The sequence below is a fragment of the Lichtheimia ornata genome, assembly GCF_029851405.1.
Source record: "Lichtheimia ornata isolate CBS 291.66 chromosome Unknown scaffold00021, whole genome shotgun sequence".
In the NCBI taxonomy this organism is placed as follows: Eukaryota; Fungi; Mucoromycota; class Mucoromycetes; order Mucorales; family Lichtheimiaceae; genus Lichtheimia; species Lichtheimia ornata.
Window position 1 is genome coordinate 385740 of NW_026695341.1, and position 19164 is coordinate 404903.

The 19164-nt window shown below is 44.0% G+C and overlaps 6 protein-coding genes across 6 annotated transcripts; 4 read left to right on the forward strand and 2 right to left on the reverse strand.

The window, feature by feature from the left end:
- Window positions 1-79: 79 nt before the first annotated feature.
- O0I10_005388 (uncharacterized protein) lies at window positions 80-1663 on the forward strand (the record flags this gene model as incomplete). Its single annotated transcript, XM_058485433.1, has 5 exons — window positions 80-120; window positions 189-362; window positions 431-617; window positions 668-781; window positions 842-1663. 5 exons carry the CDS (start codon window positions 80-82, stop codon window positions 1661-1663), a joined length of 1338 nt encoding a protein of 445 aa, XP_058343919.1.
- Window positions 1664-1898: 235 nt separating this feature from the next.
- On the reverse strand, window positions 1899-4508 carry O0I10_005389 (uncharacterized protein; the record flags this gene model as incomplete). The annotated part of the gene is made up of 3 exons (XM_058485434.1): window positions 1899-2056; window positions 2118-2544; window positions 2619-4508. The coding sequence occupies 3 exons, from the start codon at window positions 4506-4508 to the stop codon at window positions 1899-1901; spliced, it is 2475 nt and encodes an 824-aa protein (XP_058343920.1).
- Window positions 4509-6256: 1748 nt separating this feature from the next.
- On the reverse strand, window positions 6257-8600 carry O0I10_005390 (uncharacterized protein; the record flags this gene model as incomplete). Its single annotated transcript, XM_058485435.1, has 6 exons — window positions 6257-6387; window positions 6456-6616; window positions 6687-6735; window positions 6795-6904; window positions 6987-7825; window positions 7914-8600. The coding sequence occupies 6 exons, from the start codon at window positions 8598-8600 to the stop codon at window positions 6257-6259; spliced, it is 1977 nt and encodes a 658-aa protein (XP_058343921.1).
- Window positions 8601-9500: 900 nt separating this feature from the next.
- O0I10_005391 (uncharacterized protein) lies at window positions 9501-10877 on the forward strand (the record flags this gene model as incomplete). Its single annotated transcript, XM_058485436.1, has 5 exons — window positions 9501-9818; window positions 9913-9976; window positions 10082-10152; window positions 10229-10285; window positions 10395-10877. 5 exons carry the CDS (start codon window positions 9501-9503, stop codon window positions 10875-10877), a joined length of 993 nt encoding a protein of 330 aa, XP_058343922.1.
- A 1580-nt stretch (window positions 10878-12457) lies between these two features.
- On the forward strand, window positions 12458-15161 carry O0I10_005392 (uncharacterized protein; the record flags this gene model as incomplete). Its single annotated transcript, XM_058485437.1, has 7 exons — window positions 12458-12607; window positions 12674-12780; window positions 12847-12917; window positions 12982-13143; window positions 13217-13400; window positions 13488-13784; window positions 13850-15161. 7 exons carry the CDS (start codon window positions 12458-12460, stop codon window positions 15159-15161), a joined length of 2283 nt encoding a protein of 760 aa, XP_058343923.1.
- A 535-nt stretch (window positions 15162-15696) lies between these two features.
- O0I10_005393 (uncharacterized protein) lies at window positions 15697-16118 on the forward strand (the record flags this gene model as incomplete). The annotated part of the gene is made up of 2 exons (XM_058485438.1): window positions 15697-15757; window positions 15823-16118. 2 exons carry the CDS (start codon window positions 15697-15699, stop codon window positions 16116-16118), a joined length of 357 nt encoding a protein of 118 aa, XP_058343924.1.
- Window positions 16119-19164: the final 3046 nt, after the last annotated feature.

Here is a 19164-nt window from a genome sequence, read left to right on the forward strand (position 1 = left end):
GAGAGAGAGTTTATGCGTGAACACGTGCAATTTTCTCCGAGACATCCGCCAGCAGAGAGCTACTTGCCTCTTTTTATTCATGAACTCAAATAAGCTATCTGTGCTGTCACTCAATTGCTGGTAAAACCAACATGGACCTCCCCCCACCAGTTCATGGCTCTCAATGGTGCTTACTGCTCTTGTTGTAGGGGTCTCAATATAGTGTCCAAGAAGAGACGATTCCGTCTTTGCGCTATTGCCGATGCCATTAGTAATACCGATTACGACATTGTCGCTCTCCAAGAGCTATGGATGCCCGAAGACTTTGAATACCTAAAGCAGCAAACGCAATCCATGTTGCCGTATGCAAAGCTGTATTACAGGTAAGCATGCAAGGGGTACTACGTATATAGCAAGAAAGAAACCAATGGTGGTTTTGTGTTGTTTTTAGTGGAGCCCTTGGCAGTGGTCTTGCTATTCTTTCTCGATTCCCCATTGTATCAACGTCCTATTCTCGTTACACCCTGGCTGGCAGACCACTCAAGATCTTTCATGGTGATTTTTATGTGGGAAAAGGCTATGCATCGGCATGTATCGATCATCCTGATATTGGCATCATTGAAGTATTCAATACACATGTAAGTTTAAAAAAGGCAAATGAGGATTTCACGAAGCTTATTTCATTTAGTTGCATGCAGGATATGGTGATGAAACCGAATACGAGGGTCATCGATTATCAGAGACATGGGAATTGGCACGTCGATTGCGTGCATCGGCTGCTCAAGGGCGTCAAGTGATTGTGGTATGATATGAATTGTTATGATAGGTAGACCATCCTTTATTGATATCCATCCACATGTAGTCGGGTGATTTCAACAGCGTACCTACGAGCCACAACTATCAACTTTTGAAATTACACGCTTTCATGACCGACTCTTGGATGCAAGCCAATCAACAACAGCGGCAGAACGATGAAATCGATAGCGATGACATGATTCAGTATGAAGGCATCACTTGCAACTCACCCATGAATTCGTGGAGCAAGAACAAGGCTGGATTGGGAGATCGATTGGATTACATTTTCTATCGAATGACACCACAGCTACAATGCATCCATTCCAATGTTGCCATGACAGAGTATATCCCAGGAACCCAAATGAGCTACTCCGATCACTTTGCTGTACATTCTACCTTTGCTGTTCACACCCATGCAACTTCACAACCATCATCATCATCACCCACTATTCATCATGACTTGAGTCATCCAGCACATACGAATTTGGATTGCAAAATGTTGGGACAAATGCGTGACATTTTCAAGCGTGATCAAGAAGATACCCGAAAGACTGCCAACATGCTCTTGGTGTTATTTGTCGTGGCACTTTTATTGGTGATTTTCATTTACGCTGTGCTAGTGGCTTTACCAACGACGCTGCAACAACATTATGACGGCAATTTGGTGACATTATTGGTGACCTTACTTGGCGGCATATGCGTGATTCTTATGGCAGCCTTTGCAACCGTGTGCCTGATTGTTGGATTCGTGTTTGGTCGTACAGAACAACGTGCATTAAGACAATTTGTAGCCGATGCTGATACGTTAATGAGTGCGATCCAAAGACGCAATCGCCATCCATCCCCATCCCATAGACATGACTCTTTGTTGCCCTTGGATACCGAATAGACTCTGATTGTATATAAACTTTGTAAACATGTAACTCAATCACACTTTATGTTATCCATTGATCAACGTCCCTTAAGAGCGAAAGAAAGAGAGAGAGAGAGACATAAATACTATTACATTGCAGAACAAGGGATAAGGATATGGGATAGTAGTAGGAAACAAGTGGTATTTACAGAAGAAAGTGTGTAATCAAAACAACAAACTGAGGAGTGGTGTGGAGGGAGGAAGAATACATTTACAATGTGCTTGAACGTGTGTAGAACATGACGTTGCCAAGTGAACTCTGGTTGGTGATGGATGTATTGCGTCGCTTCATGATTTGATCTTCCACTTCACGTTGCTCTAATTCCTCGGATGGCAACAACACGGCACGATCAATAGCATTGGGTAAACCTAATCCAAATCATGTCAGCTATCTTTTTCCATGTCTTTGATGAGCAAATCCCTTTCTTACCTCGATGACGGCCACGATACATGAGAAGAATAAGGACCAGCTTAGCCAATGTGTGATATACACCTGCTTGTGAAGTGCTTACGCCAGGATATCCCATCGATGCACCAATGTTACAAAAGGCCGATACGCATTCATAGATAACGCTGCCCATGTTGAGAGGGGATGGCGACATGATGGATTCACTTTCGATAATGCAAATGGCGAAAACACCGGCAATGACCCATACGATATCACTTGTCAATTGACGCTGGATCTGAGTGGCCACATAGAAATCGGGTCCAGAGAGCAACTTGCGTGAATGCGTCACCACACTACTGACCGTTGGATGTCGTCGCAACTTGATGAATGGGGCCGGCCCACGTAAGTCGCTGTCGCTGAATTCCATTTTATCTACATCGTCACCTCGAAACACACCCAAGGATCGTTCCTATTCAATGGTGATGATGATGAGAAAACAAGATCACAAGATCACACGAATCCACAAGAGCACACATTCATTACCTGATACACGTTACTGTTACGCATAGAAATGGCCACTGGATAAACACTGATGTACATGGCCACGATATAAACAATTTGTGTTCCAGGATTGAGATCGGAAATGGCGACGACGGTGAAACCAGCAGCACGCGTTGCGATGGATTGGAATGTTGCATCGAGAACACGTGCACCCCAGGTCATGCCTTCAGTGACAGGCAACCAAAAGTTGAGAGCAAGGAAGCAAACAATCTCGACGAGGGTGATGATAATGAGAATGATCAACAACCACCAAGTTTGAGTTGCCGGGAACAGCGTCGTGTAGCATCGACGTGGATGATCCAAGAGGTATTGTAATGCTTCGCGACGATAGACCTTGTGTTCAGGTGTCAGCTTGAGCATGCTCCAAATAATGAAACGCAGCAGAATCGCATAGGCCGTGTTGCCAATGAGAATGAGGATCATGGAGAGAATCAGTGGGAAAGGTGTGCTTTGAAAGGGCACCAGGCTTGAATCAAGAGGCACGACACCGAGATTGTTGAGACTCGATTCACCAAAGAAGAATGCAAAGAGCCATGCATTGACAGGGCGATTGTCGTTGGCGTTGAGCAACACATCTTGTGCATAAGGCGAAACGGCAATGTAGACACGGAAAGCGAAGGAAGCAGCAACGATAATGCCGATATAATAAATCGGGACAATATAGGACAAGATGTCCAATGCATGGTATTCAACACCTCCCAAACGATAACGCTGCTTGCGTGTAAGCTGACTCTTGTCGATAGGTTGACGAAGGATCTCTTGAAAAAACTCGTCGTCATCTTCATCATCGTCTTCAAGAGAATGATCCGAATCATAAACAGTGTCCGTGAGAGGGAGATCGTTGTTGGGATTCATATCACGAGAAATCACTTCCATCAATCCTTCAAATCGACGTTCGCGTTCAAATCGACGACGTGCAATTTCACGCTGTTGTTCCACATTGTTGGCAAATGCAATACCACCGGCACCACCACCACCGGTACTGGCAATGCTTTGACGTGCTGCATCTTCATTCTCAATGGTTGGCGAAGGCGATTCATTGTTGTTGATACGACGTTGACCGATCGGATCGGAAGCTGCATCCGTATTATCGATGCCATGATCAAATGGATGCATTGGTGTGGATGGATGTCGTTCAAGTTGTTCATGCTCCATGGTTGCTATCACCTCAGCTTCTCGCTTATCAAGCACATCTTGTTGTTCTCGACGCAGCTCACGAAAAAATGCATGCACATCAGAGGGATTGGTCATCCAACCACTCATCGATCGTTGTCGTGTGTTACGTGCACGTACTCCACGCACAGGAGATGATGCTACTGATGAGAATGATTGTCGACGGCGATTGAAAGAAGAAGGTCTCTTTTTGGTTGTTGTGTGCTCACTATCCGGTGCTCCTCCTGGCGATGTGGTGACGGATGTAATACTAGGACATTGTTTTTTGATCCCAAGTTCAATATCATGCTGTTGTCGTTTCATCTTTTCTTTACGTCGATTCTCTTCACGTATACGTCGCTCTTTGTTGAATCGTAAAATGGCATTGAATCGTTTCGAAAAGTAGTGCTTGCGGACCATCAACACAATGTACGACACAAGAATGTGCGACGTCAAGAACGAGTTGATCAAATAAAGAGATACTTGATAATCGCTACTTTGAGACATTGTAATGGTATTCAAGCCCGTATTGGTGTTGAAGGTGGTGGCCATGAACAAGGCGTCAACATAGTTCCAGTCGGTACCAGGTTGGATATACAAGAGACCCGAGGAGATAAATATGGACACCCCGATATACAAGTAGTGGAGTTCAATAAAATGCACACGGGTATTCCAGAAATTGACAACGGCATCACGCACCGCCCCAAGGAAGCGTACCATTGGAGGGAGTGGGGATGTGATGAGAAAAAAGTGGGTGAGTGGTGAAAAGGAAAAAAAGTGGGTTGAGCAGTAGAGTTATATAGGGGAGGAAGAGGAAGAGAGGGAGGAGTGAAATCGTTGGACTGAGCAAAGTGAAAAATTTCCCTCGTTGCAGCTGTGTGTTAAAATAGCCGGAATTGTTGGTGGTGTTCCAGACGAGCACCAACAAAAAATGCCTCATCCTTTGCCACAAAATGGGACAAAATAGGCCACAAGGTTTCTTTTTCCCCAAATCAATCAAAGTCCTCTGGGTTTGTTGTTGCCTGCAAGGTTGTTGTTGTTGTGGGTGATTTCATCTGGCGATTGCTTTCTCTCTTTGTTCCCTGTTCGGTTGCTTCTCAGGAGTGTGTGTATTTGTTTGCTCATCTGACATAATGAGAGAGGCGAGAGAAAAGGCATCTCTTGTTTCGAATGAAACACAGTGGAAAGGTGATCGCCCTCTCTCGGTTGTAGAAATCACTGTGGTACATGATGCGCTCGATTTGCGCCAATAGTTATCTCTCGGCAGTCGCTGACCTTGCTTATTATAGTCGGATCTTAGTCAACAGCAACGCGGGAATCTATAGACTCTGAAAATAAAAAAGATATCGATATTATTGCGCAGGAGAAGTAAATGATGGAAGGTAGTGATCAACCGGGATAGTAGCCTCTTTTGGCTTGGATGCATCCTGTAGACACAATCGTACTGGTGAAAAATCCCTCATCACTTAATGCATGTTGACGTACATTATCATCTCTGAACCCCACAATATGGAAGATTCATTGCTGATGTAGTAGCAGCAATCTATACAAGTTTTTACCACGTGCGATAACGCTAACTCCTTGATGATGATGCTCACACCATCCCCATTGAATAAACAATTTTTGTTTGATCTCAGCTGGTTTCATTTACAGATGAGGTACACAGCATTTGTGTGCCATGCAACAACCCAAAAGACAGCATTTGCCAAGACGCTGAGGTTTAGTCATTGTCACAGGTGCGTATGCATACAAAGACGTAGCACGGCTGCATCGGCTGAATAAACCCACATAATAGAGCATGACCCCATCCTTTGAGTTGCATGAATGAAGGTGTCAAATTTAACAAAGGGCAAAAAGAGCTATTCCAAACACGTAGTCTGCTGCTGCAGCCTATATACAGCACATGCAGTTGCCACATGCAAGCAATGCGCCTATTACCGGGTATCCTAATAGTACTTTTTGCGACATCGCATAGCGTAAAAAAAAGAAAACCTTACGGGTGAACGGGTTCAATTTGAGCCTTGGCACCCTTCTACATGGCTAAACATCACCGAGACGCTCAACGTATCACCTTTGAGCCCTCTTTTCTTTTCCCTTTCCCGATCCACATGATCCAGTATACCCTTCAATGTTTGAACAGCTACCCAATTAATGTGAGATGAGGTAAAGCTTTAGCACAAGATCATGTATTTGTGATGTCAAGCTAGAAGGAAATGGTGATTCTATAGTTACACCAACATTGGCAAAGACTTGTTCATCGGCCTTGATTTCCGTGGTCCAAAGTCAATTGGGCCTGTGGACCGCATGTAGCCATCTTACCTTTTGAAGGCAAACTCAAATAACAGCAGCAGACAAATGTATCATCTTCTCTTCTATTGGCACATGACACATGAAAGGGAGATGCACATACACATACACATACATTTATGTACATTCAATTTTGAACAAATAAACGTGTAGCTAAAAGGCTAAGCAGCATTCTTGGGGAAGTTGTATATTTCTACACCTTCAACGCCTTCAACAGGGAAGCCAAACATTTGTCCATAGAACCAAAGCTCCAATTCAACGGTACGTTTGATGTTCTCAGCACGACGGAATCCTGTGATGTATACCGGATCAGTATATTTCTGAATCCATCCCCCCTCCCACCTTGACATCATCACGTACCATGACCCTCGCCTTGATACAAAACATAGCTCACAGGAACATTTTTCTTTTTTAGAGCATCCACCATCACTTCGGATTGAGAAGGAGGAACAATCTTATCATCGGCGCCTTGGAAAAAGATAACAGGACACTTGATCAAGTCTGCTGAGAAGAGAGGCGAGCTGAAACACCCACGTGCTTGTCAGTAACGAGAGTTTTACCCTGCCCCTTCTTCCATCCTCTTCTTCTTACCGCTCTTTGTAAATGGCCTCGTCTTCGGGATATTTGCCGATCAGCTCATCTAGTAATATAGCCATGTTAATATCATTAAAGATATGTAAACAAGATAATCATCCTTACCAGGATAACGGGATTCAAACTTGTGTGTTTCCTTGGCAAGCAAAGTGATGTCTGAGACGCCATATTTGCAGCATGCAGCCTTGAATACATCCCGAAAAGCAATCGATGCCCTACATAGATTCCATATATATACGTGTGTGAATTGGATGATGATGATGAAAGAAAAAACAACATTCATGTGATGAGACTTACAGCGTTGTATAACCACCAGCACTTCCACCTACAATGGTGAGCTTTTCTCCATCGACCCATCCTTGCTTGACCAGGTACAGGGCAGCGTTACAGCAATCATTGACATCGACAATACCCCATTTCTTCTTGAGCCTGTTGCGATAGGCACGTCCATAGCCAGTGCTTCCTCCATAATTGACATCCGCAATAGCAAAGCCACGTGTGGTCCAATATTGAATGCTGCGGTTATAGGCACGATTGGTGACTGCAGTAGGGCCGCCATGCAACAATACACGTAATGGTGGTTTTTCACCTGTAGGGCCTTGATAGCGTGGATTTCTTGGTGGATAATAGTAAGCAAAAGCTGTTAATCCATCTTCAGTGGGGAACTCGATTTCTTGGCCACGGGATACGTATTCACGATCAAGAGCGGGTGCCTTGGGTTCACGAAGGATTGTACGAGTAGACGTTTCACAATCAAAAGCGACTAGTTCACAAGGAGCTTGATCCGATGTAGCATTGAATACGAGCACACCACCATGTTGTTGACCCTCCTTGGCATAGCTGGTTACGTAATCAAAGTCGACATAGTCATTCAAAGCTTCAATGTTGGACATGGTTTGCTTGTCAACGTCAATGATAGCCAAATGATCCTTGTTCATGCAGATGACCTTGTTTGCATCCCAAGCGGCTGGTCTGTACCACGCCATATTCAATGCCCAACAAGCACCTGCGAATTCTTGTTCCAAAGGACTCGGCAACAAAAGCTTGACCTGGTTGTCATGGTAGCGATACAAATTCCAGAATCCAGAACGATCCGATGCAAAATACAAGGTCCCATCCACACCAAATTCGGGTTGCTGCATAACATGTAACACATGGCAACATGGTTAAATATGGATGAACAAAGAAACACAGCCCTCGATCCACACACACACGCACACATACCACTACACTCTCATCATTGGCTGCAATACAAGTTGAGGATTTCAAGCTGGAGCCAGCGAAGTCGGCAAGGTACAACATGGTAAAGTCCCATGGCATGTTGCTGTGATTATAGGTGATGTAGGCAATACGGGATCCAGAGAGACGAGGAGAAGTATAAAAGTCATTGCCTTCAGCCAATACATGCACTGCGCCATCCTTGAGGCTCACGGACACCAATCGATTCACCACATCCTTGGGTTGCTCATTCTCAAAATGCTCCTCCTCCACACAAACGACATAGTGGCCATCCTCATCAATACGCATATCGCCATATCGCTTCAAGCTGCCAGTGTCAGGTGTCAATGGCTTGATATCAACATTGTCCCCTCCTTGCGTGAGATTGGCCGTATACAAGCGACCATCGCTATTGTTGGAAAACACCACAAGACCATTCTTGACAGTAAAGCTACCACCACCATATTCGTGTACACGCGTGCGACAATTGTACTCGAGAGGAAGTAATAGCGTAGGTTCAGCATTGCCAGGTGCACGATAAAAGATCTGACCACGGCCTTGTTCAGCAGGAACCACTTCACACCAATAGACAATCTGCCGATCGACGACGATATCGGCTGCTGAAATGCCACCTGACAATGAGTCTCCACTGACGGGGGAGGGCCATGAACCAAAGGGCTTGATTTCGACCATGTTCAAGAAGTACAAGTGAGAGAAAGAAAATGGACACGCGTTCTCATGGTGGCACACACTGCTGAATGTAAATTGTACATAGGCATGATTGTTGTGTGCTAGGTTACATACAACAACAAAGGGCTGAGCAAGCGAGCGAGTGAGGTACAGTACCAGAGTAATAAGATGTTCACTCACAGGATAGGTTTCTGGAAGGAATAAGGAGTATGCAAGCCGTGTGACATATCCCTTCTTTAGTGCATTTATAGACACCGGACCCTGACATCTTGTTGTTATTTGTACAAAGAACCATCTCCACCACTAGAACATGATCATCAATATCTTCCTCCTTCTTTTTCATTACTTTATCATTCCAATGTATACTTTTATGTAGCCTTTTTAATCTTTGTAAAGCTCCAACAAAGACACATTTCTATATGATGTAAACAAGTTGATGTAATGTTATAAGCAGCATGGGAAAGAATCCGGCATCAAAGATGAGAAATTGTCCATTTCGGGTAAAGAACTGCAAAACAAAGGGAGCTGCAGCTATGATGTTGCTGGGTGCTGCTGATGCTGATGCTGCTGATGCTGCTGCTGCTGCTTCCAAATGCCAAGAACGGGGTAACAAGAAACGAGCGGTGCGACAAGAAGAGATACAAAGGGGAACGAAGGGGTCCATCAATCCAATCTTTGTTCTTTCTCTCTCTCTCTCTCTCTCTTTCTCTCTTTCTCTCTCTCTTTCTCTCTTTCTCTCTTTCCTTGTCCCTCTTTCTCCTTCTTTCACACCTACTTTTTTCTTCTTTTTTTACTCATACAAACATCAACAATAATTGTCCTCATAAAGTAAAACGGACGCATCTATATATACACACACCTCTTTACAGCATCGAATGATCACCAGGGCGTGTTTAATTCAGCATGACATTGTGCGGAAATGAGAGCATGATATCCTCTTCTTGTGCTTCAGAAGAAGATGCACAATCCAATAGCAGCAGCTTGTTATCCCCCATCGATTCGCGTTATTCTCGTCTTTCTTTTCAATCAGCCGATAAACGCTCATATCGCCACAGGGTTTCATTCGATATGCTATCACATCAACCCTTCATTTCATTCACTCTACGTACTGCGAATGAAGGCTATCAACCAAAATCATCCTCACGTCTCTTTATGGTCACCATTGATGATCCCAGTCATTTGGACGATGGCACAACTACTAAATTGATACGCTATGTCATGGTACATATACACACAAAACATGTGCATGATATGCCGGTTGCAAATGGTACTCACCCACCACCCACCATAATCGTATTTTTCTTCTTTTACATAGGATCTTGTGGATGATGGAGATGAGGTGGTGATCGTTGGCATGCAATACAATAGCCTTGTTGGTGGTACGTCGTCGTCAACAACATCAAAGGCTGCTGGTGGTGGAGGTGGTAATAATAGCAGTACAAGACCCATGCTCAAGAAGCAAGCATCATTTTCTTCCCTTTCAGATACACCCACTCCCAAGCAAACGGCAACACGACTTTTAGGTTTAGCACTGGATGCGCAACATGAGGACAAGGTATCTTCTCCATCCATCTACTCGCTCTGATTTGCTCCCCCTTCTCATATCTTTTTTTAAAAATCCTCCGTGTTAGATCAGCATCACAGTTGAACTAGCTCTTGTAAAACCAGATCAAGCGTTAAAGTCAATGGTACGTTTTCACTCAGATTTGGGGGGGGGATGCAAGGAAATGAAAAAGTGGATAGGGCGTGTGTGTGTGTGTTTTCATGTCACTCACGAGTTTTCCTACACAAGCACAGATCCAATTGTATGAACCTAGCATGTTGATTGTGGGATATCGGAAACGTGCAAGGAAAGCAATGTTGCTAGGCAATGGTAGCACAACACAAGCGATCATGAACCAAAGTTTGAAACATACGACAACCAACACCACGGTTGTTTTTGTACAATGTCAATCGGAAGAGCACAGCATACATCACCCAGCAACATCTTCAGCTACAACATCCAATGTGCGTGGTCATAGGCGGACAATCACAGCTTTATCAAGCCCTTTACCTGACAAAGGATCCAACGACACCAACTTTCCTATCGCCAGCATGAGTCAAATCGAACTTGGATCATCCTCCTCTTCGGCAGCATCCGATAGCCATTATCATCAACCAGTAACACCATCACCTAACACAGCTACTGCTACTGCTATACGACCAGCTAGCTTAGTCTCCACTACCAGCACTGGATTGGCTGCTCAATTTAGGAAAACGCTTGGCTTGTGGAAACGATAGACTCGATACAATACACCCACCACCCACACACGCACCATTTCCCCATAGCTAATAGTACCATCATCTTCATCTTCTTCATCGTCACCATTAAAAAGAAACGCAATAATACATACACGCATCGCATGCTGTAAAAATTTCATCTCCTCCGACCATTTGCTGCATACAAAGAAAGGTGCCACAATATACAAATAGATCTTGCATTTGGATCCTTCTTGATCGCGTATATGGCCAAATGTGTACATGATGTACAACACACACACAATGTGACATCCAAGTGGAACTTTGATAGCACAACAAATAGACGTATCACTCAAAGCTCGATGCAATTGGATGCATCCATGCAAGCTTGTTGCCGCGAGCGGTGGCGTCAATTTATAGTGCCAAGACCAATCCAATCAATGCAATCATCAATGTGCAGCACCACCACCACCAGGAGGGGATAGCACTTTATTACCCATTATCAGGTTCGACCCATTACCACTACCACTCCATCGACAAACACGTCATTACCATGATCTCCTTTTTCGGGGCTGAGAGTAAAAGTCATCATCATCCAACAGCTGCTGGTTACATGCAATACCAACTTTATCGCTTTGGAAAAGCACAGAGATTACCGCATTCAATCTTCTTGCCCAATAGAATAGAATGATGCATACACATGGCATCTCGTTTTAACAAGAGGCTCCTTCCGCTCACGATCTTGCTTTGTATAATTCCCGGAATCATCTATATTTTGGTAACAGCGACATGTAGTAGCAGCATTCATACGCTGGCCTGTTTCAGTATCTGGCATACTTGGTCATACATACATTAGTGGATCACATATGAATCCAAGCAGCCAACACGTTCCAATCAATGACACCAAAAAGGCCATGCAAATCATCATTTTGTGGAGGAAGGATGATCTTGCCCCAGGTGACTTGGTTCCATCCAGAGCATCACAACTTCATTGTTTTCAACAAATATTAAAAGGACCCTTACGTCAAGTTTGATAGGGACTTTGGGGGAGGGTAGGGAAGAATGAGATCAAAAATCCAATGATGGTGGATATGTAGGACAAAGATTACTTCATTGTTGTGCATGTACATAAGCCCTAACTCCTTTTTTTTTTGAGCGATTGTCAATAATAATCATGCGATGTTGTGTTGGAATTGACAATTACCCATTGATACCGTATTTCATATATGCACGTCACCATTTACAATGGTTGGCCCTGAAAGCTGAAAGCGTGTATATCAATCAGTGGTCTGTGGTCTAACCTTGACTCTCGGCGGCCAATTAACAAACATACCCGCAAGCGATCCACCCAACAACAAAGCACCAATGCAGCTAAACCACAAAGTTCCCTTTGCCTTTTTTCGTACGTTCCTCCTCCTCCTGTTCTTGGACGCAAAAATGGTTTTCATCTCCCATAAGCGGTGATTTCATGATTTACGCTTGTCAGCCACTTGTTGTCTTTTTTACCCCACCCCAACTCCCACCTCCTTTTTATTCACTTAAGCATATATAAAGGCGGGTCATCAGGATTAAAAGCTCGCATTGCTCTCTTTGAACCAATCCACTTTAACAAAAAAGACATCATGAGCACCGCTCCTATCGTTCTCGATTATGAGCGTGTTACACTACGTGATCGCACAGACAAGTTCAAGCATAACCTACCATCCCATGTACGACATTACATTTTCAGCTTCTTTCCCATCTTTCAATGGATCACCCGATACAACACAGCCGTAAGCGAAATGACACACCCATTTCATCATGACCCATTTGCTAACACGAGGCAATGATCTCTCTAGTGGATGACTCAGGATGCAATTGCAGGGATGACAGTAGGAATGATGTTCGTTCCTCAAGGCATTGCCTATGCAAAGATTGCCAACCTGGATCCTCAGTATGGTTTATAGTACGTATCCAAATTCCGACATTGTATTTGCATTCCCTATGATGCTCACGTTTGTTTGATGTACAGCGCCTCCTTTGCTGGATCATGTTTGTATTGTGTATTTGGTACATCCAAGGACATCAGCATTGGTCCAATCAGTAAGTCACCCCCTCTATTCATTTTTATCACCCATACAATGACTCACATCTCATCTTTCATTAGCTGTTGTTTCTTTGTTGGTGGGACGTGCAATTACAAATGTCACTACAGCGCATCCGGATATCAGCGGGCCTGAAGTAGGTGCCTACCTGTGTGTGATTACTGGCCTTATTGCAATTCTCCTTGGCATGGTACGATTGGGTATCCTTGTTGATTTCATACCAGGTATGTATATAGATACCCATTTTCATTGCTGCATGAATCCCGTTGATGACTTACCCCATTGCTGTGTAACTAGGACCTGCCATTGCTGGCTATATGACTGGATCAGCAATCACGATCAGCTTGGGACAATGGGGCAAACTTGTGGGAATGAAACTCAACACGCATCAAGCACCTTATCTTGTCGTTGGTGACTTCCTTTCAAATCTATCTGGAATTGGCCTTGATGTCGCATTTGGTGTGCCGAGCCTCATTGCGCTGTATGTGATAAAAATATCATGTAGCAAGCTTGGTGCCAGATATCCAAAGTACAAGCAGCCACTTTTTTACTTGGGGATCATGCGTAGTGCTGTGGTGCTGATTATTGGCACATTCATCTCATTCTTGGCCAACCTTAACAAGAGCGAAAGCCCATTCAAGATTCTCAAGGATGTGCCTGCAGGCTTTGATGCCATTGGTGTACCTCGCATGAACATGAACATCTTTGGCGAAATCATGGATGTCTTACCATCTATCATCATCATCATGGTCCTTGAACATGTCTCTGTTGCCAAATCATTCGGCCGCATCAGTGATTATGTCATTGATCCCAATCAAGAAATCCTTGCCATTGGTGTCACAAACCTTGTAGGTGCCTTCTTTGGGTAAGTGAATTAAAACAATGAGCATGGTTGTTGGGATGTGTGGCGCTGATGATGCTATTATTTAGTGCATACCCTGGTACAGGTGCCTTTAGTCGCACCGCCATCATGTCCCGTTCAGGCGCCAAGACACCTCTCTCTAGTGCATTTTCAGCCACAGTGATCGTACTTGCCTTGTATGTCTTGACGCCCGCCTTTTATTACATTCCAAGCGCTCTTTTGGCTGCTGTCGTCATTCATGCCGTCACCGATCTTGTTTCGGGTCCAAAGTATGTCAAGGAATTACTCAACACAAGCAAGCTCGAATTCCTTGTATTCGCTTCTGCCGTCCTCATTACATTCTTTGACGGAGTTGAAAACGGCATTTATGTCGCATTGGCATTATCACTCTTTATCGTCATGATCAACCTCGCTCGTCCAAAAATCGCTGTGCTTACACGATCGCCTCTTGAAAGCACTTGCAATAACGATCCCAAGATGAACTCGGTCACAACACCTGTCTTTGGCGGTTCACAACATTACGTATATGTCGACGAGAAGGATCCACATTTTCAAAAGCATACAGAACCTATGCCACCTGGTATTGTTGTATTACGGCTAAGCAGCGCATTGCTTTATCCAAATGCGGGACATGTCAATGAAACAATTGTCAGCACAGCAAAGGCACGCACACGCAAAGCCATGGTGTTATCAGCTGATGGCAACGAAGTGAGTGCTGAGCAACAAGATAAAAACCTCATGTGGAATCAGCCTCGAGATACAGCCGATCGCAGCTACCTCCCTGTACTTGAAGCCGTGGTTTTGGATTGCACAGCTGTCAATCGAATCGATACAACAGGATTACAAGCCCTTTGCAATGCACGTGAGCTCCTTGATCGCTATGCTGGTCATGCTGTTGAGTGGCATTTTACAGGCCTTGTCTCCAAACAAGTGCGCAATGATTTGATCTTGTATGGCTTTGGTTCTTTGGCAAACGACGACTTGACGCTTTACGATTCTTCAAGCGTTTCACGATCCACAACTCTCAAGAATGATGACGAGGAAGCTGCTATAGCTATCGACAGCGAAAAAATACAGCAAGTAATGTCGACTACAGGTGATGCGGACAATGAGCCCACTATCATGCGATACAAGCAACATGATCAAGATGAGGAAAGCAAAGGAGGCGATCATGTTGACATGGCTGATATTGTTCATCCCTATTACATGGAAGACGAACACAAGTTTTCGCAAGTGATTGTTGATCCACATCAAAATTTGCCACGCGATCGTATGCCATGCTTCCATTGGGATATTGACTCGGCGGTTCGTTCTATATGCGATCGGTGGTCTTCTCGTCCTCGCACACCCATGATGCAAAATGTCACTACCACACCTTGATTTTTGTTCTCTACAACATACCCCACCATTATTGTATTGTAATTTGTTGTTGTTGTCTTGATCAGCAGCTGTGCTGTGATCCTTGACACATATTATTGTAAAGGATATTATATAAACAAACACTCATACGCTGGTCGTAATCATTTATCATGTCGTAAAACAAGGAGAGTTTTGCTACAAGGAGGCTCATGCAAAGAGGGAAAGGGGTTGCTATGGCTACGCACCTCTTTTGGAAAGTAGCAGTAAGCTTTTACAAAAGGAGTGGTTCATGATGTATGTAGATTACTGCGCATACGTTTTTGCTCTCTACAACGGCATCTTAGATGGGTGAGTGTGAGTGAGTGTATGTGTGACCCAGGCAACTTCCGCTTATCAAGTATGGTTACTACGCCACAAGGTTTTCTTCTTTTCGGCTGTGTGCCACCTAATACTCATTAAGGCTAGTGCAACATCCCGAAATATAAATTGTGATTCAACCTTCCAACATGGCAGATCAACGTTTTTTTTCTTTTACACATACATCTTTTCAATCATCATGAAGGCCGTTACATTCCTTGCTTTGCTTGCTCCTGCTGCCCTTGTCTTGGCCCAAGACAGTAAGCACGCATAATTCTATCATGATCCATAACACAATACTTACTCAAATTCTTGTCTTATGCAGTTCCTACTGATCTCCCCAGCGGTATTCCCACTGAGATTCCTTCCGTTTCCCCTGAAGATATCAGCAGCTACCAAAGCTACTACTCTGAGCACGCTAGCGAGCTTTCCGACTGGGCCAATTCTGCCATGAGCGCTTTGCCTTCTGATGTCCGTGAAAGCGTCAGCAGCGCTGTTGCCGAAGCTACCAACGCTGCTGCTGGTAACAAGGATGGTGAGAGCGCTGCCACCAAGGCCACCGTTGGCGTTGCTGTTGCTGGATCCGTTTTCCTTGCTGCTGTCGCTGGCATGTTTGTGTAAATTAGCTCTTCCTCAAGACCCAACACAACCATTTCTTCTTTGTATACACCTTTAGTAGTAATAAATCCATTATATACATAGCAAGTTCATGATCACGAAACTTGACTTTATGTTACACAATGACTCGTAGTCCTATTTTGGCCATGACCGAGACTCCACTTGCTTTCATCCATATCCACTACATACTTGTGAAACAGCATTGTGTAATGTGTCTCCTTTCTAAAAGCCTGTAAGATATATGGAAGTAGCACTTGCTCGTATCGGACGTTTCATGTGCTGCACTATGCGGCTATATCATCGATACCAAAAGTCACTCCAACAACAACATCCACGTGAGAAAAAGGTGTGTGTAGAAAACCAAGCCAAGTATGCCCGATGCTGCATGTCGTTTGTTTATCAATGTTGTTTATCACGAATGAGTCTACATCATTCGACCCTCATGGTTAAAGGCCACCATGATATAATGTATGATGATAAATGCAATTTATTGCCGTTGCACATTGCTATTAGGCATCAGCATCTCATCATGGCGATGGCACTAATGATATTTGTAGGGCGTACACATCATGAATAAAAGGGTGATGGCATGTGGCCGGGACACTGGGTAAGCTCATCAAACCATGCAGTGTGGCTGTCACGACCTCTTTCCTGGAATAGTTTAGCACAATAAGGACGTAATTAAAAATAGGATCGACATGACGGAAGATCGCCTTTTTACTTGGGGAGTCTCATCTACGATTCTGGCTCATTATAGCAACCTCTACAAATCATGTGCTATCTTTCCCGTTCCTGAAATTCTTGATCTTCTGCCTCATTGAGCCTATTTCACCACCTTGATAACCTCATGAATAAATGTCCAGATTGGCGTATCATTGTTTACATTTACCTACCACCAACAACAACGACGCCGCCTGGCTACTTGAAATTTCATCATGGCCACATAATGCTGAGACAACTTGCACATCTTAAAAGCTACAATGGGGATTGCTGTTTTTCATATTGGCGATCTTTGAATAGGATGACCGGCATTATCCTTTATTTGGCGTAATGCAATTTATATCTGGCGCATCCGATACATAATGGTATTGGGATTTTGCTGGGTATGAAGCATCTTGTTGGATCATGGTCTCGGTTATTCAACGATGCATGATAGGGAAAAGTCATCGCATAGACACACACACACATACCAGCCACCCTAAAGAGTAAAAGATAGCCTGATAGTGGCAGGTCATTTTGTGAAGGGAATGTGTAGTGCGGGTGAAGACGCCCATCACCAGCTCATGCATCATCATCACATTATTATTCCACACACATCATCTCTTTGATTGCTTGCATATAACATCAGACGTCCAAGGTTTGTGCGAGTATCATTTATTGCATCCTTGTGGAATAGAGATGGTCTTTATGGTCATTTTTAGCTTTTCATTGTATGCTACTTTCATTGTTGTCGTGGATGTCATTGTGATAGCTGGCAACCGCCCTGCCAATTTTTTGTGGACCTGACTAGTGTTTCAGGAGGAGCACAATGTGCATTGTTCACTTTCATTCCCCTCTTTTGACCTTTCACCTTTGTCACAATGGTCCTCAAACGCTCTCAATGTAAGCATTGGTAGAATTCCTTGTACTGCTCAAGCTAATAAGGTAGTTCGATAGCTCTACGTCTTTCCGTGGTTTGGCATTACAGCACCAACGACACAATGGGAACATTGCGTGCTCTACAGCTGCTTTAAGACAAGGTCAGTTGCTTCACTGCACTTGCGCGATGGTGTATACTCACCCTGATCGTGTTCACTTTCTAAAGGAAAACCAATGTGCACTATGGTAAGGCATTTGACCACATCGACAACTTGCTTTGATACAGCCTGACGCATTGTCTTATAGCAACCAACAACGAACAACAGTTGACTTGTATGTCTCATCGCGTCGAGGTTGCCATGGAGAAAAATGGTCTGTTTACCGTTCATGACTCTGGTACATCTTTGTTGGAATATGGGTGCACGTCCTTTCATGTTGTTGATTTACAATGCCCTTAGATGATGGGATTGCTTCTATGGTTTCGTCGGCCGATGGTTAGGACACAACGACATGCTGAAGTGTAGATTGGATGCTCATGGTAAGACCTAGCGATTCAACTTACGATGTCTTTGTGGTAATTGGGATCTACAAAGGATATGATGGAGATGCGTACCTCAAGACAATGAATGCTCTTATCGACACCATGCTGGGCTAAAGGTACAAGATGAGAGGCTACATCATTCCTTCGTTCCACCATCACCACCGAATCCGATCCAACTTCTATACTACGGGCAACACTATCGACTTCGATAATGATTTGCTGCAGCCGAAGACTGCTTTCACCATCATTGATATACTTGGGATCCAAGGTTGGGACATTGAGGCGAATCGACCATCAAAAAGGCTATTGCTGTATTGGAAAAGGATTGCTTTGCTACATTACCTTGTTGACCCTGATGCGATTGGAGAGCCGGATACAACATTTGGAACCTGGTTTGACTACATGAAGGAAGCTGCGGATGAGCACCATTGCCTCATGTTACATCTCGAAGTTATTACGAATGCTTTCTTGGGGACTTGGCAGATTTTTACAGCTTCCGCTTTGGCAATCATGCATCTCAGGGCTTTCCCGAATACCAACCCATGGCCGATGTCAAGGAGAAATTCAGTTGTTGTCGCTATAAAGGCTTGGAACTCTCAATCAATGTAGATGATAGCAATGATGGATAGTCGTAAAACTAGTTGTTGTATCATAGCGAATAAAGGCTTTCAGTAACTGCTCACTTTTTAAGGTTGAGGATCATATATAGGCTATAATAAACGATAATCGATTTACATAATCAATGATGCCTCGCATTCAATTTGGGATTCGTCTCTCTATATGGGACCTTTTGCTATGTTATGACACACCACCAAGCGTGCAATACAATTTCAGTGTCAACGAACAAATCTGTAAAATGAACCAGGGGGGAGGTCTGAAGATTGGACGATCAAGTAGCAGATGGCTAAAGCGATTGTCATGCTATACTTT